Here is a 25968-nt window from a genome sequence, read left to right on the forward strand (position 1 = left end):
TCAGAGTTTCGGCGACTCAGCAGCATTTGCATCTGTAACTGAAGAAACAGGCTTCTCGCTGGCCGGGGTGGAGGCGCCTGCTCTGTCCTCAGTGGTGGGAACCTTGGCGGTGGGGGGCATCACGTCCGCCGGGAGCGGGGCGGCAGCGTCGGCCTTTGCAGTAGTTGTGGCAGGGTCTGGAGGCAGGCTGCCGGTGGGCGGGAGGGAAGGCGTCGGCTCCCCAGGGCTGGCTGCGGGAGAGCCCTCAGGAACCAAGGGGAATGGCGGGAGGAAGTCGGATGGCACGGGGAGAGGTGCAATGCCAGGTAAGTTGCGGGGAGGCAAGGAGGGAAGAGGTGGCAAACCTAGGACAGAAACACACAGGTCACAATCCTCCCAGCACGCCACGCATGCGCCTCCCCGCAAGTGGCCATCTTTATCTGCCTGTCAGTGAGGGCACTCAAGCTGAGGAGAGAATGTGAATCACGGCCTTGGCTTATCTCAGGTTGGAGGCCATCACAGAGCTAAGTACCCCTGAAGGGCTCGGTTCCATGTGACTTAGTTCAGCACCAAGGAAACAGGCTCAGGAGAGAACAGGTCCCTCTCGGCCGGCAGACAGCAGACCAAACCGCTGCAGTGACTGGGAAAGAGGCCTCCCTCCCGCGCAGGGCAGGCCGGGAGCCATCACAGGCTTGCCAGGCCCGGGAAGAGGTCTGGAGCCGCTGGGTGCGAGGCCTCCCGCCTCCCACAAGCACTGGGCATCGAGGTGCCCTGTCATGCACATGCTGCTCTTACTCTGGGCGGGCTTATTCTGATGAGTTTGCAGCCCAGAAAGAATGAAAGGAGTACTATATGAACCAGGAACAAAACCTGCTAGGGCAGCCCCCGGCTGGTGAGCCCTCGCCTTCTGAGAGCCTATGTGGTGTGAACAGAGGAAGAGCCAAGAAATCAGGGCACAAGAGAAAAGACGAGGGAATGCCAGGACAAGTAAATGGTTACAAGGCCTTTGTAAGCCCTCGCACTGAAAACCGTTAATGTTCACAGGTGGTGAGTGTTACAGGTGCACAGCTACGACCTAGGCTGAGACATGTCAGCGACAGTGGGCACCTGGCCTAGCGCTGAGGGCCCCAGGGCAGTCATCTCCATCAACGCTCTGCAACCACACTCCCACAGTTTTAATTACACAAACACTGGTTAAAGCCAGGCACGGTGGTGCCTGTAATCCCTGAACTTGGGAGCCTGGGATAGGAGGATCACAGGCTTGAGGCCAGCCTTGGCAACTTAGCAAGACTCTGTTTCAAAATAAAAATAAAATAAGGCTGGGAGTTAGCTTGGAAGTAGAACATGCCTAGTCTAATCCCCAGTAGTTCCACACACAAACATACACATGGGTTAATAATGGGGAATATTTGTCCGATAACTAGCCCAGTCGACTGAACAAGAATGATTACTTTATGGCCTAAGTTTCTGGGTCTGGGCTGCACAAAACAGCCACTACCACTCCCCTGCTGGCAGCCTCCCCAAACATGAAGAGAACAGTGGGGATTCATTTGCCCCCACTGGGTGAACTGTATCCTCCCTCAAATTCTGTGCGGCCACACCATGCCATGGCTCTTTATTTCTACCACTGGCCTTTCTGGGGCTTGAGCTGTCAGGGTGCAGGGAACAGACAGGCAGGGAGGTGGCAGGTAGAGGTCAAACACAAATATATTCTTCTTGCCTCTTTTTTTAAAAAAAAATCTTTTCAAATAAAAATAAATTAATAATTATTTAAAGTAGCTTAAAGTTGTTAAAATTTGCCCTTTCCAGAAATAACTGATGGAGGACTGGCTTTCCTGAATACAGCTTTTTATTGGCAGACGTCCTAGGAGGGTAAGATGTGCAACGTACCCGGGTTCACGAGTTCCGGTAAGCCAACCCCTGGCAGGAGGTGCGGTGCGGGGAGGTTGAGGTTGGGGAGGGTGGGGAGGTTAGGAAGTCCTGCTGGCAAAGGCATCAGACCTGAACAGAGAGGAGAAGAACAACAGGTAAACACTTCATCTAGGGAAGAAAATAAATCCTCACTAAAAAAACACTGCCCACTTTGCTGGGCATGGTGGTGCACGCTTGTAATCCTCCTTGGATTACAATCCTCCGCTTGGGAGGCGGAGACAGGAAGATCACGCTGGTTCGGAGCCAGCCTCGCTGGCTTAAGAGACCCTGTTTCCAAATAAAAAATATTAAAAAAAAAATAGGTCTGGGAGTGTAGCCCGAAGGAAGAAGGGCTTCCAGGAACCCCAGTACCAAAAAAAAAAAAAAAAAGAAAAAAAGAAAAATAGTGCCCAGTTCAAAGCGTGACTACTAGAGGACCAACACTAAGCATGTGCAGTTCTGCATCACAGCGATATTCACAACAAAATCTCACTTGATTCAAATACACGCTACGCCTATGCCATTCAGATGGTGAAATAGGGTTAAGTCCAATAACCAACACTCCTAAAACAACACTCTTAAAACAAGAAGGACTGGACCGAGTGACGAGATGAAAGGCTGATTTATCCTGGAACCTGCAGCAGTAAATGGAACTGAATTTTTCTTTGACTGCTAAGGTTGCTTTGGCTTTTTTATTTAGAAATTTTTCAGATTTACAGTTGCAAGAGTAATAACAAGAATCCCTACATATACCTATCACCCCAATTCCCTACTTGCATCATCATCCTGTATGTGTACAAACTTGCCTGACTCCACAGTCTAATGATTATAGCCTTATAATTAAAGGCATCCGGGCATGGTGGCACATGCTTGCAATCCCAGCATTTGGGAAGCTCAGAGAGGAGGATCGTGGTTCGAGGCCAGCCTCAGCTACTTAGGCCCTTTCCAACTCAGTGAGACCCTGTTGCAAAATAAAGAATAAAAAATAGGGCTGGGGATGTAGCTCGGAGGTAGAATACCTTCCATCCTCAGTACTGCAAAACAAAAACAACAAAAACAAAGGCTCTCATGGTGAGTATATTTCATCACTTAAATATTATTTCATGGTATCCACTAGACAAAAGGACTTGGCATTTGCTGAGAAAATGAAGAGAAAAACACAAAAATTTAATTTTATGTAAGAGTTACTGAAGACCCCAAACAAGGCGTGTTCTCAGTATATCCCAAGAACCACCGTGAGAAAGCTCTAACTGCACTGTGGAAGTGTGTGTGTGTGTGTGTGGGGGGGGGGGGGATGCAGTTGGCTGGGGCCGGGGGGCCTGGGCTAGGCAGCTGACATTCCTCTTTCCTTGTTTGCTCAGGAGAGTAGCCACTTACTCCCCTTTATCACAAAGCTACTGCAGGGACAGTCACACACAGGCGCAAGATGTTTCCAGATGCAAACATGACCGCCGCGCGCATCTCCAGGCCCTGCTGCTTACTTGGTAACGTAGTAGCGGGGTTCATTGGTGGCACAGAAGTGAGGGACTGATTTACTTGTGGCGGCAACAACGGTACTGTTGGTACACCTAAAATAGAAGTACAGGGTTTTTAAAAATATTTTTTAAAATTCTGCTGACAAAGATTAAGCAGACTACGAGAGAATGCTCTTCGGCCTCTCCCCTAACATGGTTGGGTCATCTTCAGTTCCAATTTCTGGCTGTATCTCTGATGTGTACCACACTTCAGAGCTGACCCACCTACTCTGCCCATGACCCTTTACAGAGACCTCAGTCAGAGTCTGGTTAAGAGGGTGGAGGGATATGCAACCAGCCCTCATCAAGCTCAATGGACAGGAGGTAGACATGCCTATGAAGCAATACTGAACTAGGAAACTGTCTTAGATATTTGGAAATGGAGCTGGGCACGGTGACACATGCCTGTAATACCAGAATTTAGGAGGCCGAGACAGGAAGGTAGCAGGTTCAAGACCAACCTCAGCAACTTAGTGAGAACCTGTTTCAAAATAAGTAAGAAGGGCTGGAGGTATAACTCGGAGGGAGGATGTGCCTGGGCTCAATCCTCAGTACCAAAAAGAAAATGGAATACAAGAACTCTAGTCAATTTCTCCTCAACTAGAAGACCATGTGAGCTTGGGGTTGCTGGGGGCCTATGCTCTGTGGACACTGATCTGTGAAAGAGGACAACAGTGCTAATTGCCTGAGAGACAAAAGAGCACAGAGGCCCCTAGCTCTCTAGAGGTGGAGAGAAGAACAAGGCTGTAGCCTCGGGTTCTGAAACTTCTGTGCAGTCTAACATATCTCCACCTGTACCCATGGTGGCTTGAAGAGGTCATGTCCTCCATATACCAGTGCCCCAGGACACCTGACAAAGATCTGTCTATTGACATTTACTGCCAACTCAAGCAGGTGGCTTTTGTTTTCTTTTTCCTTCTATTTAACTCAGGGGCATTCTACCTCCAAGCTATACTCCCAGGCCATTTTTATTCTTTGAAACAGGGTCTCACTAAGTTGCTGAGAACCTCACTAAGTAAGCTGAGGCTGGCTGCGAACCTGCCATCCTCCTGTCTCAGCCTCCCAGTATGAGCCACCACATTTGGCTCAAGCAGAAGGTTTTCTAATGTTCAAAAAAGTTGAGCATCCGTAATCTGAAATCTCCAATCTGAGATTCTCCCAAATTTGACACTTGTTGAGAGTCAATGTGATGTTGCAAGTGGAAAATTCCACACCCGACCACATGTGATGGGTAGAAGTCAAAAGACAGACACACTACAAATACTGTATGAAATTACCTTTGATATAGGCATAAGGAATATATGAAACATAAATTTCATGTTTAGACTTGGGTAAGCTACTACTTAGTGAGGCCCTTTACCAACTCAGCGAGACCCTGTTTCAAAATAAAAAATAAGCCGGGCGTGGTGGCGCACGCTTGTAATCCCAGCATTCGGGAGGCTGAGACCTGGAGGGGCCCTCTGTAACTCAGTGAGACCCGGTTTCAAAATAAAGAATAAAAAATAGGGCAGGGGGTGTAGCTTGGAGGTCGAATGCCCCTGGATGCCATCCCCGACCCGCAAAAAATAAATAAATAAATAATAAAAAATAAGGCTGGGGGAGTAGCTCAGAGGTAGAATGCCCATGGGCCCCATCCCCACACCGCCAGAGGGGAAAAAAAAAAAAAGGAAAGGGAACCCAGGAATGGTGGCATATTATGTTTGCAATCCCAGTACTTGGGAGGCTGAGAGAACCAGGTTTGAGGCCAGCCTCAGCAACTTAGTGAAACACTTAGTAACTTAGGGAGACCCTGTTTCAAAATAAGAGCTAGCTGGGTGGTGGTACATGTCTGTAATTCCTGTACTGAAGCTGAGACAGGAGAATCATGGCTTCAAGGACAGCCTCAACATGTAGACACTCTCAGCAACTTAGTAACACCCTGTTTCAAAATAAAAACAGACTAGGGCTGGGGATGTAGCTTGGATGTAGACTGTCCCTGAGTTCAATCCCCAGTACACACAAAAAAAGCAGCCAGTCACAAAAGATCACACAATCATGTGAAATGTCCTGGAGGGCTGGGAAAATTAAGGAGTGACTGAAGTTGGTTGTGGGCTTTCTTTGGAGGCAATGAAACATTTTAAAATTGACTGAGGTGGTAGTTATACAATTCTGTAAATAAACTAAACTGTATACTTTAAATGGGTGAGTTATATGGTATGAAAATTCTATCTTTTTTTTGTGTGGGTGGGTCTGGGGATGGAACTCTGGGGCATTTGACCACCGAGCTATACCCCTGCTCTATTTTTTATTCTTTATTTTGAAGCAGGGTCTCACTGAGTTGCAGAGGGCCTCACTAAATAGCTGAAGCTGTCTGCGAACTGTGATCTTCCAGTCTCAGCCTCCCCAACGTTGGGGTTACAAGCGTGAGCCACCATGCCTGGCTGAGAATTCTATCTTAAGATTTTTTTTTTCTGGTGGTACTGAAGATGGAACCCAGGGGCATTCTACCTCTGAGCTATACCCCAGCCCTATTTTTTTATCCTTTATTTTCAAATAGGATCTCACTGAGTTGCAAAGGGCCTAAGTAGTAGCTGAGGCTGTCTACAAACCATGATCCTCCTGTCTTAGCCTCCCAAATGCTAGAATTACACGGTGTACCAAAATACCTAGCTTATAGATTATGATGTTTTAAAAGAAAACTAAAACCCATGCATGGTGGTGCATGCTTGTAATCTCAGTACTTGGGAGGCTGAGACAGGAAGATGGCATAGGTTCAAAGCCAGGCTCAGCTACTTAGTAGTGAGGCTCTCAACAACTTAGTGAGACCTTGTTTCCAAAATAAAATATAAAATAGGTCTGAGAGTTAGCTTGGAGGTAGAAAGCCCCTGGGTTCCATCCCCAGTACCACAAAAAAAAAAAAAAAAAAAAAAAAAAGAAAGAAAGAAAAAGAAAAAAAACTAAAAGCAAAAATGACTGTACCAGATAGAATAAAAAATAAAGGAGAGAAGTGAGCAAGACTCTATGTCCCTGAGCAAGACTGAAGCCCTACGAAAGGAGCAGTATCCTGCTCCCATTTGCATCCTCCACACCACCTACCTAGCAAATACCTCTAGTAAACAGAGCAAGCAGAACTAAAAGGTAGGGTCCTGACTCAGCAAACTGATACAGTAAGAGAAGCCCAGGGTCTAAACTATGCCGAGATGTTTAAGTGCTAGCCCTGTGTGTAAACACCTGGTTTGATTCAGTATTTTTCACACACAGCACCTGTCAATGCAGAACACATTTACAGTTTTCAAGGCACATTGGCACTAATTTTTAAAGTTGAATGCAAGCCGGGCGTGGTGGCGCACGCTTGTAATCCCCGCGCTTGGGAGGCGGAGACAGGAGGATCGCGCAGGTTCGGAGCCAGCCGTGCTGGCGTAAGAGACTCTGTTTCCACATAAAAATGTTAAAAAATAGGTCTGGGAGTGTAGCCCGTGGGAGTGTATACCGGAGGTAGAAGGGCTTCCAGGAACCCCAGTGCCACCAAAAAAAAAAAAAAAAGTTGAATGCAAGAATATCATATTAGACAAAGCAGACTGAAAACAGAAAAAGGATCTCTACAAACCTGTACTGAGAACGTTACTGACAGCTGGCGGAGTTGAGCTAATAGAAAGCCCAGATAGACCCTGTTCAAGTCCTGTCGTTCCTGGTGGTGACAAAGATGGGGGATTGACCGAAGATAACTGGACCTACCAGGAAAAGGGAAAAAAGAAAAATTACTTAAGTTTTTTTAAAATAATATGTAAATCCTGGCTCTGGCCTGCCCCAGACTCACTTGGGTCATACACTAGCCGGCCAAAGTTTTGCCTGTCATTTCTTTTAAATACTCCTTCCTAGTTTTGACACCCCAGGACTGTACGCTAGAAACACTTCTCCATCCTGTTCCCATCTCTGAACACATGGCTTCTAGCCCCAGTTACGCACAGTAGCCTAGCTAGCTCCATGCAGGAGAGATTCTACTCTCCTCCTTCCTAGCCACCCAGAGATCACTTTATTCAACCACTGCTTTCCTCTGAATTCTCAGCCAGTGGTTTTTTTAAACTTTCACTGCTCATGGAAGAAATCAGCTGGAAGTATTAACATCATGACAGGTTTTTTAAAGGTTCTCAAGATGCCTAACCTCTTGAACTCATTTAAACTTTTCTCATTAATGAACAAAGTGGCACATGTCATGTTTTGGAAAGTCACTCTGCGGGGACAGACGGGTGGTGTCACGTATGAATACTCGGCCTCCTGCGTGCCAGTGCCCTCCGCTGCACCCCAGCAGCGTGGGTCCTGGCCCTTTCTCTGGCTGCCATTTCACCCTGCTCTTCTCAGACCAGTCCTAGAGGCTTGCTGGGACAGAAAGTATGACCAGAGACAGGGAAGTAAGTGGGGGCGTCGGAGTGTCCAACTACGCTGGCTCCAGCCATGAGCCCATGGTTGGGTGGGAGGGCGCCGAGGTGAAACTTCGGCAGCTTCACTTCCTCTAAAATTTAGGCTGGCCCAATTTTGTATGATAAAATGACTGTGGAAGTAGTTTGTTCTTTACATTTTCTTTTTGGGAGTTTGGCTTTTACTTGTGGAGATAAGACGCCTACCTAAGAAACACTTAAAAATGCCATGAGCCAGCTGAAGAGCTAGCTCTCCTTGCTTCTCACAAGTTTCCTGAAATAATGAGTGTCCTCATCCCCCACCACTCACTCTTGTCCCCTGTAACTCAAGTCTCTGAAGTGGCTCTTGCCCAAAGCACTCTTCCACTCCTCTCGCCCACTTCTCACTGCCAGGCCAGCCATGCCTTTTCGCTTGAGGCTTTCTTCTCCCCTTGGCCTCCTGATGAGCTGCCTTTGATGGATTCCTTTTCTTTATCCATCCACATTTTCAAGATTCGGCCCTCAGTCCTCTGACCTAGCAGGCCCTTTACATCTGCTATCAATATCTGCTGGGTTAAATTACCCTCTCTCTTTGTAGATAATTCCCAGATCTGCATCTCCAGCCCTGTGCTTTACACTGAAGTCCAGACATATACATCTAACCTTAGGCATCTCAAATGCAACAGGATGATCAATACTTAACTCATCATTTGCCCTGTCTCAATTGGTGCCACCATCTTGTGCATCCACACACTTGATTTGGTGGAAGCTTTGTGATATAATCAGGCAGTAAGGTTTTCTTACCTCTGTAAACCCGTCTTTAAGAGGAGTAATAGGTGTACCAGTCATCTGTCCTGGAAGAGATATTTTCTTTCCTTCTTCAAATGGTCGTGTAGGTATTCGATGCAAATAACCATATCCAATGCCACATCCTAGGCTACAAAAACATATTTTCTTAAAGTTATTGTTATCAATCACAGTTTGCATTTCCTTGAGTTTGTTTTAGTATAAAAAGAAACACATATTTGCATCCTTTAAATAATGTCATAAGGGATTTCTGTTGTCTACCCTATATTAGATGGCACCCTTCCCACCAGGGACACTACTTTTTTTTTTTCTGAGCTTTTATCACCATCTATTGTCTCTCTCCCATGAGGGCAGAGACCATGTTTGTTTACTGCCTTCATAGGTCACTATTTGCTAAAAGAGTGACATACCACAATTTGCCATTCCACTGAAGAGCTCTAAGCAAATTTGTATGATGGTATCATTTGCAAATCCCATACTTCTATTTCAGACCCTCGCACAAGTCAGTCATATATGTTTAATCCAGATTCCTTCTAATCACCTTCCTACTGCCCCCAGAGGCATCTTTCTAAAGATGTGAATATACTGCTTCTTTCCAGTCTGTAGGCTTCCCAGAATTCCTTTTTCCTTTCTCCCTGTTGGGAGCCACTTTTTGGTCACTAATACAGAGCAGTGGAACTATCAGTTAGGGTACCTGCCATCAAGGGTATGGTTTACGGTCAAAGCCAGGTCAATCAACCTCTTTAGCCCAAGGCTGAAAATCTTGGGAATGACAGAAAAAACAAAAATGGCTTCCTCCCTTGTACCAGTAGAATGCTGATGAAAATTGTCAGTTAGCTTTTTCTTTTTCTTTTTTTTTGTATTGGGGATTGAACCTAGAACATTCTACCTCCAGGCTTGCTATACTCCCAACCTTTTTTATTTTGAAACAGGGGTCTCACTAAGTTGCTGAGGCTGGCCTCAAGTCTACAGTCCTTCTGCCTCAGCTTCCCAAGCACTAGAATTACAGGCATGTGACACCACGCCTGGCACATATCTGGTTCTTTAGGTGTTTCTAAATATATACACACATACACATGTTTTGTGTGTGTGTGTGTGTGTGTGTGTGTGTGTGTGTGTGTGTGTGTGTGTTACTAGGGATGGAACCCAGGGGCATTCTACCTCCAGGCTACACCCCCAGCCCTATTTTTTATTCTTTATTTTGAAACAAGGTCTAACTGAGTTGCAAAGGGCCTAAGTAGCTAAGGCTGTCCACAAACCATGATCCTCCTGTCTCAGCCCCCAAATGCTGGGATTATAAGCGTGTGTAACCATGCCTGGCTTGTCTCTAACTATATTAACTATCCCTCATTAGTAAGTTCATGTCTGCTTATGATGGTGACAGCTAGTTTCTACTGTTTGAAACCAAAGAATAGCACCTAATACAATACCACTGTTCCAATGTTCAATGTATATCCACATTCCTGACCATTGTATGTAAGGCCCTTTATAATCAGGTTCCAGTTGATGTTTTTCCCATTCTTTCCTCTCTCTCTTGTTCGATGGTATTGGGGATTGAACAAAGAGAGGTTCTTTAAGCTACAACCCTAATCTGACTTTATTTTTTATTCTGAAACAAGTTCTCACTAAGTTACTGCAGACTGGCCTCAAACCTCTTGTCTCAGCCTCCCAAGTACTGGGATTACATGTGTATACCGCCATGGCTGGCTCATCATTATCTCTTATATCCCAGCTACTTGGCACTTTCAGAGTAGGCCATACATGGATATTTCTGTGCTTCTCTCCTGCCAAGCCACCTGTTATCTCCATGGGCACTGACATTACCAAAAGATGGGACCGGGCAGAGGCCAACCTCAGTATTTGGTGGGGAAAGCCAAACTCAGCTTTCCCCACCAAATCTAATTTGAACCATGATACTTCATATTACAGATTTCTCATTCCTTTTCCTACCGTCAAAGCTGCAATTCCCAATGGACTGGACACTTAGATTCAGAGGAAGAGAGTAAGGTTAAATGACTCCTACTGATCAAGAACAGCTTTTCAGACAGCTGCATCTTATTTATTTTTGACAGCTGCATTTTAAAGCAAGTTACTTATTAATCAAAATAAATAGGTGATGGAATTAAGAGAAATAGGATGTAATGAATGATACAGCATTAGCCTCTGAGGAAGGGATGGAAACAGGGGCAGAGGTACTCTCAAAACATGGTCAGAGCAGACTTTATTTTTTAATTTTATTTTATTTTTTGGTGGTACTGGGGTTGCTACAAGCCCTTCTACCTCCGGGCTACACTCCCAGACCTATTTTATATTTTTTATTTGGAAACAGGGTCTCTTAAGCCAGCTGTGGCTTCGAACCTGCGCGATCCTCCTGTCTCAGGCTCCCAAGCACGGGATTACAAGCGTGCGCCACCACGCCCAGCATTAGAGCAGACTTTAGAAAATGTTCAGTAGGGAAGTGTTAAAGCAATGGTCGTGGTCAACCAATGTATTAAACTGCATCAAAGCTGGGAATGGTGGTGCATACTATAATCCTAGCTACTCAGGAGGCTGAAGCAGAAGGAGAGCAAGCAAGAGAAAGCCTGGGCAACTAAGCAAAACTGTGTCTCAAAATAAAATTTAAAAAGGGCTGGAATGCAGCTCAGGGGTAGAGTGCTTGCCTAGCATGTTGTGCAAGGCCCTGGGTTTAATTCCTCATGACACACACACACACACACACACACACACACACACATAAAAAAAAAAAAAAGAAAAGAAAAGAAAATATCTTTCAAAGAAAAGGTACAATTGTACTTATGGCAAGTCCCTCTACAACTTAGTGAGACCCTGTTTCCAAATAAAGAGTTAAATAGGGCTGGAGCTATAGCTCAAAGATAGAATGCCCCTGGCTTCAATCCCCAGTACTGCAAAAACAAAACAAAACAAAAAAACTCTCGGCTCTTAGATCAGTAAAGAAAAGGACTACAATGTAGATACCACATTCCTAAGATATATACTTTTAAAAACTAAATTGCTGGCCTGGTATGGTGGCACATCCCAGCTACTCTGAAGGCCAAGAAAAGAGGATCCTAAGTTTGAGGCTAGCCTGGGCAACTTAGAAACACCTTGTCTCAAAATAAAATTTTAAAAGAAAGTCTGGAGTGTAGCTCACTGGTAGAGCACTTGTCTAGCATGGGCAAGACCCTGAGTTCAATCGATCCCCAGTACCTGCTCCCAAATTATTGGTCTCAATATTCTAGGTCAACTCTTTCTTTATTTCAAAGAATCTTATAAAAAAATCAGTTAACGTGCTTCAAAGTCAAAGCAATCAACATTTACAGCACACCCAAATGGCAAGTTTAACCAATCATAAGTTAGTCTAAAGGTGAGCTTACCTGCCTTCTCCACCCCATGCTGAATTTGGTGTAATAATCACTTCTCGGCAGTTATCAGTGTCTGTGTTATACACATACAGCTTCAGCGGTTTTGCTTCATGTGTTTCAATAAGGCTGAAAAGATCTTCAGACTACAAAGCATCACAGAATAAAAAGTTTTTAAGGTATTCTATTTTAGATCAGTTGGTCTCAAATTTGGCTACCAGCTACTACCAGAAATATCTGGGAAATGTCCTAAAAAAATCATATTCTGGTCTCTGCTCTATTATTACCAGTTCTTAAGTTGATAATGATATGCTGGTTTAATTCAATGTAAATTAATATATTAACTTATATAAGGTCTACTAGGTACAAGGACTCGGGCCTAGTCCCATAAGTCTTACTGTTGTTATTCAAATTCCTCAACCCTCAAGTTGTACATATTCTGCTTTTGCTCTCTATTACTAGAATCTGGTTATCCAAACACCTTATTTTTCTTTCATACACTGGTTTGGTAATGTTTACTTCCACTAGCTGAGAGATGAAGAAAAGCATCTAATACACCTGAGCTAATTTTGCTACTCTAAGAGCAAAAAGTGAGGCTATCCCCAGAACTGGAAAAAAAAAAAAAAAAAAAAAAGCAAAAAGGGGAAGAAAAAGTGAAATAAATGATTTAGTTTTGAGGCACATAAGAGATTTTTACATGTCATGCATAAAATCTGCAATTGCCACATGGTATGTTTTTTTCCTCACAGCAGTACCTAGTAAGACACCTTCCAGATGTTCCATTTAACACTCAGACATAAGCTGTGTTGATAAGCAAAGAATAAAACTTTAAATGCACAGCATGCAAACATCCTTCTGAATTCAAACATGGGTAAGAAAATGTTATACAATTTTCATTATCATTATTGATAAACACTTTAATTACCTCATTCATGACTGTATCTGCTCCAATGATATAATCACTATGAGGTCTAAGACCTGCCAGGGCTGCAGGAGAATTTGATTCTACTTCCTAGGACGACACAAAAACACACTCCAAAGTTAATGTATATAAAAACAAACTTCCAAGTTTTATAGTCACAGTTCTTAATTATAGTGACTTTAAAATGCCCTGCATTTCTAAATATCTTCTTAGAGTTAAAGGAAGATGTCAGAAACTATAGAATGTATGTATTTAAAAACTTTCAAGCAAGGCCAGGTATGGTGACGCACGCTTGTAATCCCTGCATTTGGGAGGCTGAGACAGGAGGATCATAGTTTGCAGACAGCTTCAGTTATTCAGTGAAGCCTTTGCAACTCAGTGAGACCCTGTTCAAAATAAAGAATAAAATATAGGGCTGAGGGTGTACCTCGGAGTTAGAATGCCCCTGGGTTCCATCCCTCTGCAAACCCCCCCCAAAACAACAAAAAACCTCACAACAAACAAAAAATTTCAAGCATAAAAATCACATAATATTAAATACTTAAAATATTTCTGTAGCTTTCTGCTTTAACATGTCATTTTCTTTATTCTTTTTCTTTTTGCATACTGGGGTGGAACTCAGGGGCATTCTACCTCCGAGCTACATCCTCAGCCCTACTTTTTATTCTTTATTTTGAAACAGGGTCTCACTGAGTTGCAGAGGGCCTCACTAAGAAGCTGAGGCTGTGTGAACCAATGATTCTCCTGTCTCAGTCTCTAGATGCTGGGATTACAAGCATGCATAACCAAGACCGGCTCACATCTTTTTCTTTTCCTTTTTTTTTTTTTTTAGCGGGTCTGGGGGTGGAACCCAGGGGCATTCGACCTCTGAGCTACACCCCCTGCCCTATTTTTTATTCTTTATTTTTTTGAGACAGGGTCTCACTAAGTTATGGAGGGCCTCACTAAGTAGCTGAGGCTGTCCGTGAACCGTGATCCTCCAGTCTCAACCTCCCAAATGCTGAGATTACAAGCATGCACCACCACGCCCGGCTTCACATCTTTTTCTAATAGATAAATCATTAAAAAAGAGTTTTTAGGACTCTAAATTCTCATCTCCTCCTCAAGTTTTAAAAAAAATCAATCCATATATATAGAGAGAGAGATAGGGAGAGAGAGAGGGAGAGAGAGAGAGAGATAGATAGATAGATAGATAGATAGATAGATAGATATTCTTTTGGTGGTACTGGGGGTGGAACCCAGAGGCTTTTTTACCTCCGGGCTATACTCCCAGACCTATTTTATACTTTATTTGGAAACAGGGTCTCAGTAAGTTGCTGAGAACCTCACTCAGTAGCTGAGGCTGGCTTTGAACCTGTGTGATCTTCCTATCTCAGCCTTCCAAGCACTGAGATTACAAGTGTGCGCCACCACGCCTGGCTTTAAATCAGTAAAAGCTATGAATGGAGCCAGGCAGGCATGGTGGTACAGGCCTGTAATTCCAGTACTTGGGAGGCTGAAACAGAATTGAAGGCTCCAAGGCTAGCCTCAGCAACTTAGTGAAACCTTCAGTAACTTAATGAGACTTTGTTTCAAAATAAAATATAAAATAGCGTTAGGGGGTTAGTTCAGAGTAGAACAACCCTAGGTTCAATTCCCAGCAAAGCATACACCCACACACAGGCATAGGCCCATGCAATGAATGTTCAACTAGAATAGCCTAGCAATAATGTCCTTATAATCTACTCAAACCAGAGACAATCACTGTTACAATACCTTCCTAAACTGCCTCTTACACTGCAGGTTCATGGTCAATACCTACCAACACATGCCAAACATTTTCATTTGCTCCATCGAAGCTGCAGAAGCGAATGCTCACTCCTAGCAGGCCCTGGCCACCCCACATGTTGCTTGGTGTGACCGAGGTCTCGCGCAGCTCCAGGGTTTTGCTGCTATAGATGAGCATTTTTACGGGCTTTTCAACATTTGCTTTCAGAAGATCCTTAAGTGTGTCATTATCTTTATTCTGTGAACACACAGAAATTATATTTCTTAACAAAGAATTTAATGTCAACTAGAGTAAGCATCCTATAGCCCTATAAAATACTATTAATCAGCATAAATAAAACATTCATTAGGCAAAGTTTTCAGTAACATTCAAATGTTCCTCCCTATAAAAGAAATGTCAAGAAATTTAAAAAAACTCTTATGCTAGCAACAACTTCAAACTGACCTTTTTCTAATACCTGACTATAGATTATGGAATTAATAACTCAATGCTATTTAGAGTGATTAAGGACCTTAATGATTAAAGACAAAATATGCCATAAGAAGTCATATTGCTAATAGAGATGCAATGACTTTGATGTTAAAATCTAACAAATTTATTGAGGTTAAGCTTTAAATTTTGGACTCTATTTCTAAATATATGGTTTATTATTTATTAGGAATTAAAAGGAAAAGAAAATAGAAACAGAATGTTAAATATTTCACAACATAAATGAATAAAGAAGGCCATTATGTCAGAGATATTAAGTAGTGAACAAAAACTTAAGACTTTTACAAACAAATAAATTAACCAAGTAGCTATTGTCATAATAATTTCTCTGCTGAGATTATAAAATTTCCTTCGTATAGGACTTTATTACAAATAAACTGAAAACAACTTATAAAAAGTAGTTTTAATTCTGTACTTTTGGAGAACATCTCTTTGGTTCTAATAAAATTATTTATACATCATAAACATTAGCTTCAAGAAAACTATATAAATAATATTTTACTAATCCATTTGTCAAAAATCTTCAAAAGTCTGACATTAGCCAGGTGTGGTGATTACAGGTGTGTGATTACAGGAGCACGCTTGTAATCCCAGTATTTGGGAGGCCGAGACAGGAGGATCATATGGGTTCGAAGCCAGCCTCAGCTGCTTAGTGAGGCTCTCAGCAACTTAGTGAGACCCTGTTTCCAAACAATATATAAAATAGGTCTGGGAGTGTAGCCTGGAGGTAGAAGGCCCCTGGGTTCCACCCCCAATACCCGCCCCCCCACAAAGTCTGGCATCTTTATATAGCAATCATCTTTCTTAATTCTCTTTCTGCTTGTAAACATTAAATATTTTACAAGCTGGGCATGATGGTACACATCAATGATAACACAACTTGGAAAGCTGAGATAGGAGAATTGCAGAATCAAGGCCAGCCTCTAGTGATTCTAGATCCCTAAGCTAATCAGTGGAATATGAGTTATAGTATTAATAGATTTGACATTTTAAGGTTTAATCTACATCATATAATTAATAAATATCCACTCCAGATAATCTAAAAAAGATTACAAAGTATTAGAGTCAAAATCAATAAAAAACTGAACTTACTAATCTTGAACCATTAATCGAAACAATAAAGTCAAAGAAAGGCTCTAGTCCAGCTCTATGTCCTGGGGAATTTTCTTGTACCTGTAAAAACAAAACATGAAAAATACAAAGCTTAATTAAAAATTATAAGATAATTTCAATAGCTTATCAGTAAAAATAAATTAATTTCATTGGTACCAAATGCAGGCACATGCTAGTTCTCTCAAATTTCTCTTCATCTCCTTGACAATGCCCTTTCAGTTCCCTAAATTCTGCCCATTCTTTAAGTTACCTCCTATATGAAGTTTTCCTCTATGGCTCTACCTCCACAAATGGTCTCCTTTTTTTGGGGGGAAGGGATGTTGACTACGGAGAATTCATTCCTCCCAGCAATCAGATAACATAACCAATAGTTAACCATTACAACCGAGCAACAGATTCAAGCATTTATTCCCTGGAGAGACTAGCAAGGCACTATTCAGCTACAACTAATAAAGGAACAATGTTGACATAGTTGTCATTTGTTGAGGAAGAAGAGGAAGAGGAGATACACAGTACATTTATCACAAAACTAAACAGATTAAGAGCTGTAAGGTATGACGTTCTAAGACTTGAAATGGATTAAAATTAACTAGCACACCTTCTAAATTTACAGTAATATTAGTAGCTAATAATAGAAACATGACCAATACAAGAAAGTGTGAATACAATTCATTTTGCATTTCCTTTTCCAAAATATTTTCATGAATTGCCTAAGGAATTTTTTTTTTTTTTTTTTTTTTTTTGGTGGTACTGGGGGGTGAAACCCAGAGGCTTTCTACCTCTGGGCTATACTCCCAGCCCTATTTTATGTTTTTTATTTTGAAACAGGGTCTCACTAAGTTGCTGAGAGCCTAAGTAGCTGAGGCTGGCTTCAAACCTGTGTGATCCTCCTGTCTCAGCCTCCCAAGCGCGGGGATTACAAGCGTGCGCCACCATGCCCAGCGTTGCCTAAGGAATTTTTATACTGCTTGATGTTATTAAGTACGGTCAAAACTATCTGATAAAAATAAAAGGTCTCAGAGTTCTATTTCTGGGCTCTCCAGTGTGCCTGAACACTGCCATTTCTTTTCTTCTCTACTTCCTACTGCTTCTGTAATAAAGACTTGTTAAAAGCTGCAAAAACAAACAAGTAAACAAAAAAACAAAAGGTCTGCAATAGTATTTGTAGGCTGACTTTCTGTAATACTCCAAACAGTTTTAATGGCCAATTCTGAGGCTATGCAAGTAACAGATACACTCGTTAATCCATGTGTAAAGCTGTTGCCATTTACACAGTAACAAACCTTTTTTTTTCCTTTGGTGGTACTGGGGTTCCTGGAAGCCCTTCTACCTCCGGGCTACACTCCCAGACCTATTTTATACTTTTTATTTTTGGAAACAGGGTCTCTTAAGCCAGCGCACGCAGCTGGCTTCGAACCTGCACGATCCTTCTGTCTCCACCTCCCAAGCGCGGGGATTACAAGTGTGCACCACCATGCCCGGCATAACAAACCATTTTAATACTTTGAAAATGGAAAACAGATTGTTCTTAGTATATTTTTCTAATGGCAGTCTCAATAGGATTGTCATTAGTTCTTAGATTGGTGTTGCCTTTTACTTATTTACTTTAAGCTAAATTATATCATTGTCCTAAAAAAGAAAAACTTGGTTTTTCACCACCACAGTTACAGCTGTTTACTATTTGTTCAGTGTTTACTTACTAGGACTGCTTGATCTTGCAATTCATACATTTTCCTCCAAACACGGGACTAAATCCTTTTTATAAATTAGATGGGCTAAGTATCAGCAGGATCCATTATTTAAAGGCATAGATTCTAATAAAAATAATCAGTACTTACTGTGTCTAGAACTCAAACTAATACATAGGATTTTTTTTTTTTTTCTCAGATGGCAACTGGCAACCCTGAAAGGTAGCAGTGGCTGACTGGAAGTATAAGAAAAGTGAGGCTGGGCGTGGTGGCGCAAGCTTGTAATCCCCACCCTTGGGAGGCTGAGACAGGAAGACCACGCAGGTTCAAAACCAGCTTCAGCTACTTAATGAGTCTCTCATCAACTTAGCAAGACCCTGTTTCCAAATAAAATATAAAAAAATAGGTCTGGGAGTGTAGCCTGGAGGTAAAAGAGCCCTGAGTTTGATCCTAGTACCACCAAAAAAAAAAAAAAAAAAAAGTGAGGCCAAGTAACCGTTGGCTGGGAACGTCACATCTACCAAGTATGAAATGACTAGCCATTAGGTGGCTATGAATTAGATGCAAAATGCCTCAGGTGTGAAAAGGGGATCAATGGCCCACGTCCCTAGTAGGCCCTCAGTAGTTTCTTATAACCTTATTTAATTCTCTAAATCTCGATGTTTTCAAAAGAACACTAGTAGCATTTTATGTAGACCCCAATCAATCACTGATCAGTTGTGGACTTCTCCACTGAGACTGCCAAGAATTGACGTTTTAGTTAAAAGGGGCTGAGGGCAGCACTTTTGTAATGTCACCAACTTGGAAAGTTGACGCTACACACTCATTCTTATCACACCATCCCCTGAGTATAAGGTTTAAACTATTTGAAATGGAAGGTTTCCAATATCAGAAGTATATCCTTCTATATATAGCTCAAAAAGAACTCAATAGCTATTTGAATTATAAAATAAACTTAAATAACCATTTCCCTAATTCTATTTTCCCATTTCGTTTGATACATTGATTTCCTTTCTGTTTCTAATGGACCTTGAAATTAATTTCTTTCCCAAGTTTATTTACATCATTAGTAAACAGTACAATTATGGCAAGTAGGTATCTTAATTACTGCTAGAAAACCAGCAGAGGGAGCCCTATAAAATGCTCTCTTTGACGCACTTCAAGGAAATTTCCTATATTTCATAGCATGGGAAATAAGATCTACAACATGGTAACTACTAAACAGCGACACATGTAAGCTTCTCTTGCAATATAATCCACTGACAAGAATCTTAGGGACCTATCTCTAGGCATCAGATTACTACTTCAATATTTTGTGTCCCCTATAAGATCTCCTGATGGTTAATTTATCCTCTGCCTTCTTCAAGCCATTTGAATGAAAAAGTCTCTATATAGCTGGGTGTGGTGGCATACACTTATAATCCCCACACTTGGGAGGTTGAGACAAGAGGATGGCACAGGTTCGAAGCCAGCCTCTGCTGGCTTAAGAGACCCTGTTACAAAATAAAACATATATAAAATAGGTCTGGGAGTGTAGCCCAGAGGTTAAAGGCCCCTGGGTTCCATTCCCAGTACACCCCCCCCAAAAAAAAGTATATATCTGGCACCACATATAATTTAACACTTATTAACTGGGCCAAATACATAGCAATTTTAAATGGTTACATTCTAAAATTCAATAATTAAATTTTACAGTTAAAAAATTCTGTTTAACGACAAAGTCCTAGTAGAATTTTAAAGTAGACTGATTTTGTTCTAAGCTATGGTTGTGCCCATTTAGCTGAGTGAGCTTGAGAATGTTTATTTACTTCTCTGGGCCTCAGGGTTTTTTTTTTTCCTTTAGGCACCAGGGATTGAACCCAGGGGTATTCTATCTCTGAGCTACACCTCCAGCCCTATTTTTCATTATTTTGAAACAGGGTCTAAGTTTTGGAGGACCTCACGCAGTAGCTGAGGCTGGCTGCAAACCTGCGATCCTTCTGGGATTACAAGTGTGCTCCACCATGTCCAGCTGGGCCTTAGTTTTCTTGTTTGCAAGTAAGAAATAATGTCATCTACTTTGCAAGAATATTGTAAAGATTCCATGAGTTAAAGTTTATGAAATGCCTACTTAAGTCTGTGGCCTACACTGGGAATCTCACAAAGCTTAAGCTCATCCTCCTCACTCTGCAATCAGCTCCAAGGGTCAACCTTTATACCAATCAATACCTGGACAGCAGGTTATTTTTCCAACCATGTACCTCTTATTTCTCAATAAAATAAAATTAAATAAAAATACTTGTAAAATGTTAAGTCCGCTGGGAAGAGGAGATAAATAAATTTTATCATTTTTAAGAAATACTGCCTTTCAAAAATCAATTCCAAATGGATGGCAGATACCATTAAACTTTTTCTCCAGTCAAGTTCCAGGTCATAAAAGCAATTAAACTTGACATTTTCCTAATTTCAGATCCTGGATCAGTACAGTTTTACTAAATTTAGGCTTATTTTTCCTTTCCTTTTCCTCTTTTGTACACAGACCTTTCTGCTCTTTTCAGGTTGCTTTCCAGAGGCACTGGTCTTTCTTCCAGAGTAAGCATTTCAATGATACACTTCTGTACTATTTTGGGTCACTTTGCATCAGTGCTTTCCTTCCGTTTAATTTTTCAATTGGGAATGAAGGGTTCATAGAATAGAAAGGAAGAAAAGTCTGGGTTGAGTAGGGGGTTAGGTAAGGCATTCTCTTAACTGTCTCTATATTTCCAGGTGAGGTACACAAACCTGCTCTCTTAAGTAACAAGGACAAGGAACAACAAGGCTACTTTTTGAATATAGGAGGCCATGTGAAATATAACTGTCTCCTCCTTTTTACTGTATCACACACTGCTTCTCATAAAATGTAAAGTCCCTTGGAGTGACCTTGTCTTGCACCATTATCTCCTCTAGCTCTCCAATCAATGTTCATACTCTTACTTTTGCACCATCTAAAAATAGTAGAGATTCAAAGGCTAGAAAACAAATTCAATACAATTAACACCTAAGTGGCTTGCTTTGACTATTCACATATTACCCTCATTTTATATGGGTGTGTGCTTAGGTGATAAAAATGATGGAAAAAGATTTGGAAATGTAATTTAAAAATCCTAAATCTTTCATAGTTACAAGACATTTTGGGGAGGTGGGAGTTATTCTATGATTGCAAGATTCCCGATTTGGGCCTTGACACAAATGTGTAAAGAATTTTGCAACAGAGTAGAAGAGTTCAAATCTTACTGGTTAAAATGTTCTCCTCACATGCTCTCTTGATACTGGCCCTAAACTGTAATTTATAACATATAAAGCAATTTGAAGTAAGATTTTTAGCTGGGCATGGTGGCCAGTATCTGTAGATCCAGCCCCTCAGGGGGCTGAGTAGAAGGCTCACTTGAGCCCACAAGTTACAACATAGGGAACCCCCATCATTAACAAACAAAACAATAAAGGCAACTAAAAAAATAAACAATTATTACATATAGCAACTTCCTAGAAAAGATTTGAACATAAGGAACACAAGCTTAAAGAAACTTAAATCAGGTAGGCATGGTGGCACATGCTTTTAATACCAACATTTGGGAGTCTGAGACAGAAGGATCCCAGGTTCATGGCCAGCCTCAGCTTAGTGAAGCCCTCTGCAACTTGGTGAGACCCTGTTTCAAAATAAGGAATAAAAAAATAAGGCTGGGGGTGTAGCTCAGAGACAGAATGGCCCTGGCTTCCCCTAGTATTGAAAAAAAAAAAAAAAAAAGATTTGCCATTAGTTATCAAAGTGAACCTAACTAGGCTCCCCCCTCCCCCTCAGTTCTAGGGATTGAACCCAGGGCCTCACACACAGTACTGGAGCTACACTCCAGTCCAAGTCCATTTTCAGAACTGCATTTTGGAGTAGCCTCATAGATGCTCATTATAGGAGCTGTTGGTGTGATCCTCCTGCCTCAGCCTCCCAAATGCTGGGATTACAAGCCTGCGCCACCACGCCCTGCTGGGAATGTGTATTCTAAATGCTTAACACCAGGAGGTGCTGCCTAACAAAACTACATTCAGTACCACAACAGACAGCTATGGAGCCATTTGAGGCTGATTTCTATGTGCTGCTCTGGAAAGCCTACCAAGCTAGGTTACTAAATGAGAAGACTAAGGTGTGCAACTGTATGTGTCATGTTTCCAAAGGTTACAACAAGTAAGGGAAAAAGAGAGACTGAATGTGGGGCATGAGAGAGGGCGATTTTTTTTTTTTTTTTTTGGTGGTACTGGGGATAGAATCCTTCCACTTCTGGGCTACATACACTCCCAGACCTATTTTATATTTTATTTGGAAACAGGGTCTCTTAAGCCAGCATGGCTGTCTTTGAACCTGCGTGATCACCCTGTCTCCGCCTCCCAAGCGTGCGCCACCACGCCCGGCTGGGGGATTTTTTTTAGGTATGAAACACATTGAAAGGACTTTTAAGAAATATAAAAGGGCCAGGCATGGTGGCACACATTTGTAATCCCAGTACTTGGGAGGCTGAGACAGGAGGTTCGCACAGGTTCAAAGCCAGCCTCAGCTACTTGGTGAGGCTCTTAACAACTGAGACTCTATTTCCAAATAAAGTATAAAATAGGTCTGGAAGTATAGCCTGGAGGTAGAAAAAGCCCCTGGGTTCTACCCCCAGTACCACCACCACCAACAACAAAAAGAAATATAATAATATTATTATATTATTATTATTGTCAAAACTGTCAAACCTAGGGGCATTCTACCTCTGAGTTACACCCCAGCCCTATTTCTTTTTTTTTTTTTTTTTTGAAACATTTGCTGAGACTGGCCTCCAACTTTTGATCCTCCTAGGTCATCCTCTTTCTCAGCTTCTTAAACTTTTTATAGTGGTTACTCCTGGTTAATAATAATAATACCCCTGGGGATAAGAAGTCAAGTACACAATAGCATTACAACCACATAGAAATATATATTCACATAAAAATACATGATATATAAAAAGTATACTGCTCAAAGTAATTTTTGTATCCATTTCAAGGTTGTCCCTAACAATGGGTATTGGGAAAAAAGGGTGTGGGGGAGCTTATTCTATCAATTATAAAAAATTCACGAAATAAAAAGGTAAGGGTGCCACTATAGTAATTGGTATTTCAAAACTCAGTCAGAAATTTTTATTACTAAAAAGGAAATGGCCAGCCGGGCGTGGTGGCGCACGCTTGTAATCCCCGCGCTTGGGAGGCAGAGGCAGGAGGATCGCGCAGCTTCGAAACCAGCCGCACGCTGGCTTAGCAGACCCTGTTTCCAAATAAAAATGTAAAAATAGGTCTGGGAGTGTAGCCCGGAGGTAGAAGGGCTTCCAGGAACCCCAGTACCACCACCACCACCAAAAAAAAAAAAAAAAAAAAGGAAATGGCCAAATAATTGGTTTTCAAAGATAACTAATTTCTAATGAAATCAGTCTACAACTCATTGAACTTGATTTTATCCCAAGATTTTCTGCCATATTTACTTTGATTTATAAATTCAATAATCCAGCAGTGGAATATACCACTGTGCTTTAAGGCAATAATGATAAAGTATAAAGGGTAATAATGGATAAAAATTAAAGGAAAACATTTTTATATGTTAACATTTAATAGAGTATTTTCCCTCTGAAAACAAAAGATAAGGAAACCAATTACAGAATGAGGGTCAGAGGGATTTAGAAACTCAGAAATATTCTAAGCCAGGCGCAGTGGTACATGCTTGTAATCCCAAACTGAGAGGGTTGGCTTGGGTGGCCAAGATAGGAGGATCACAGGTTTGAGGACAGCCTCAGCAAGTACCGAGACTCTCATCGACCCAATGAAGCCCTGTTTCAAAATAAAAATAAAAATTGGGGCTATAGGTGTAGCTTGGAAATAGAATGTCTCTTGAGTTCAATCCCCAATCCCCAATACCAAAAAAAAAAAGAATAAATGAATAAATAAATAAAAAGAAATATTCTCCTAAATCAGACAATCATTACTATTTTTGTTTGTTTGTGGTACTGGAGATTAAACCCAGGGCTCTGCATATGCTAGCAAAGCATTCTACTACTGAGCTTCATCCCCAGCCCTTTTTGTTATTTTGAGACAGCCTCAAGTTGTCTGGGCTGGCCTTGAACTTGTGATCCTCCTGCCTCAGCCTCCTAAGTACCTGGGATTACATGTATGTGCCAAAAAGCCCAACTTGATCATTACTATTTTTAAAGCTCCCTTTAATAAAAGTCTAAGAATCATTTTACCTTTTGCAGCATTTATGCTCTAGATGCAGATTGGTAGGTAACTAAAGTTGTTAATATTTCTAAAAATAAGGTTAATAGATTAATAACACACCTGCACTATAAAAACATGTATGGCAGGGTGTGGTGGCCCATGCTTGTAATCCCGTGCTTGGGAGGCTGAGACAGGAGGATTGCGCAGGTTAAAAGCCAGCCTCCGCTGGCTTAAAAGACCCTGTTTCCAAATAAAAGATATAAAATAGGTCTGAGAGTGTAGCCTGGAGGTAGAAGGCCCCTGGGTTCCATCCCCAGTACCATACACACACAAAAAAAAGTATGAACATGGATTTGCTGAACTGCATCTGTATATAGAAAATACACTTTAACTTGTTTTACATAGGAAAGATGTCATTAACAGAAATCATTGGAGTTTTTTTGATGTATATGACAGTCGTTTGCTCAGAATTTTAAAAAAGTCACTAATAATGTGTTTTACTAAGTTTCCCTGTGTATTATGAAAATATCACAAATTCCCAAGGAATTGTGGTCACCATCAGCCACTGTGAGAATTAGCTGGTAACTTGATAACATACTGCAGACTGGTCAATTCAGGCCAGACACTAGAGAGAAAAGCACGGACACTAATTTTCACTTCGAGCCTGAGATCCGACAGTTCTCCTTCTATTCCCCCTATCAGTGAGGCACATGAGTTTGGTTAGCTGAAGAAAACAGTAAAGTAATATGATTTACTTATATACCCTTTTTTCTTTCTGGAAAATATCCATTCCTTTCAAGAGCGAGGCTTCAAGAGGGATTTTTGGTGGAATGGAGAAGCAACTAGACATGATAATCCTAAAGACCAGAACTGCGATCTCTCTCAGCCTCAAAACTCAGCTATTGGGGCATTATAAGAATATTATCTCAACTAAAAACACAAGACCCGGGGTAGAAAATGAAGGTAGCACCAGGAAGTGCGCTCCCTCAGTGGAGATGCTCTTGGTGTGCAAAGCTAATATGTAGCGACACTCTATTACGTCTCCAAATGGCGCTGCGGACGGAGCCACGGTTCACAGTGTATCATGTTACCACTCACACAGGTGTCACCGCCACCTATGCGACTGTCAAAGCCTAGGGTTCCCGGTGTCAAGAGGAAAGGACCGCCGTCCACAGTAGCTGCCTCTTTGCATCCAGGCGTCTGCGATTACCTTCTCTGATTTACACGAGTTATTCTGAAAACATCCCTTCCCAGTGCCTCTTTTCTCCCTGCGGATCTAAACCTTCATCGCCAGCCCTCCCCGAGCAGTCTTAGAACAGAAGGGAAGTTCCCTTCCAGGAGAGGGTCAGGAATGACACAGGAGAGGAGAAGGTCCTGTCAAAAGCCAGGTGGATTCGAGTCTGCCAAACCACCTTGGCGGCTCCAGTTCGCTCTCGGGCTCCTGCCCAGGTGGCCTCCCGGACGTGCAGACGGCGCCGAGGTCACTCGACACCTGCCGCGCATCCCGCTCCGACCCGGGGCGCAGGACGCCCCGTCGGGGGGCCGCGAGTGCCACCCCCCCCTTCTGCGGACCAAGCCCGCCCTAACTTTGGAAGCGGATCATCGGGCGGCGGTGAGGGCCGGGCGGAGGCCGGGGACCCCAGGCTGCCCCTCCCCGGGCCGCCTCCCGCGGCCGCCGGCCCGGCCCAGGGCCCGCGAGCGAACGGCCTCCGCGGCCTGGCGCCCCGCCCCCGCCCCCGCCGGACCCTCACCCGCAGGACGTGGTAGCCTTCGGTGCCTCCGCCCGGGATCTCGACGCTCTGCGAGGAGCCCAT

At 42.4% G+C, this 25968-nt stretch overlaps 1 protein-coding gene across 1 annotated transcript; it reads right to left on the reverse strand.

Moving 5' to 3' along the window:
* On the reverse strand, positions 1–25968 carry GORASP2 (golgi reassembly stacking protein 2; the record flags this gene model as incomplete). Its single annotated transcript, XM_080689533.1, has 10 exons — positions 1–344; positions 1870–1980; positions 3372–3458; positions 6991–7114; positions 8582–8714; positions 11959–12089; positions 12869–12955; positions 14667–14870; positions 16215–16295; positions 25906–25968. 10 exons carry the CDS (start codon positions 25966–25968, stop codon positions 1–3), a joined length of 1365 nt encoding a protein of 454 aa, XP_080545659.1.

Source organism: Muscardinus avellanarius (genome assembly GCF_963383645.1).
Source record: "Muscardinus avellanarius genome assembly, chromosome: 2".
NCBI classification, from domain to species: Eukaryota; Metazoa; Chordata; class Mammalia; order Rodentia; family Gliridae; genus Muscardinus; species Muscardinus avellanarius.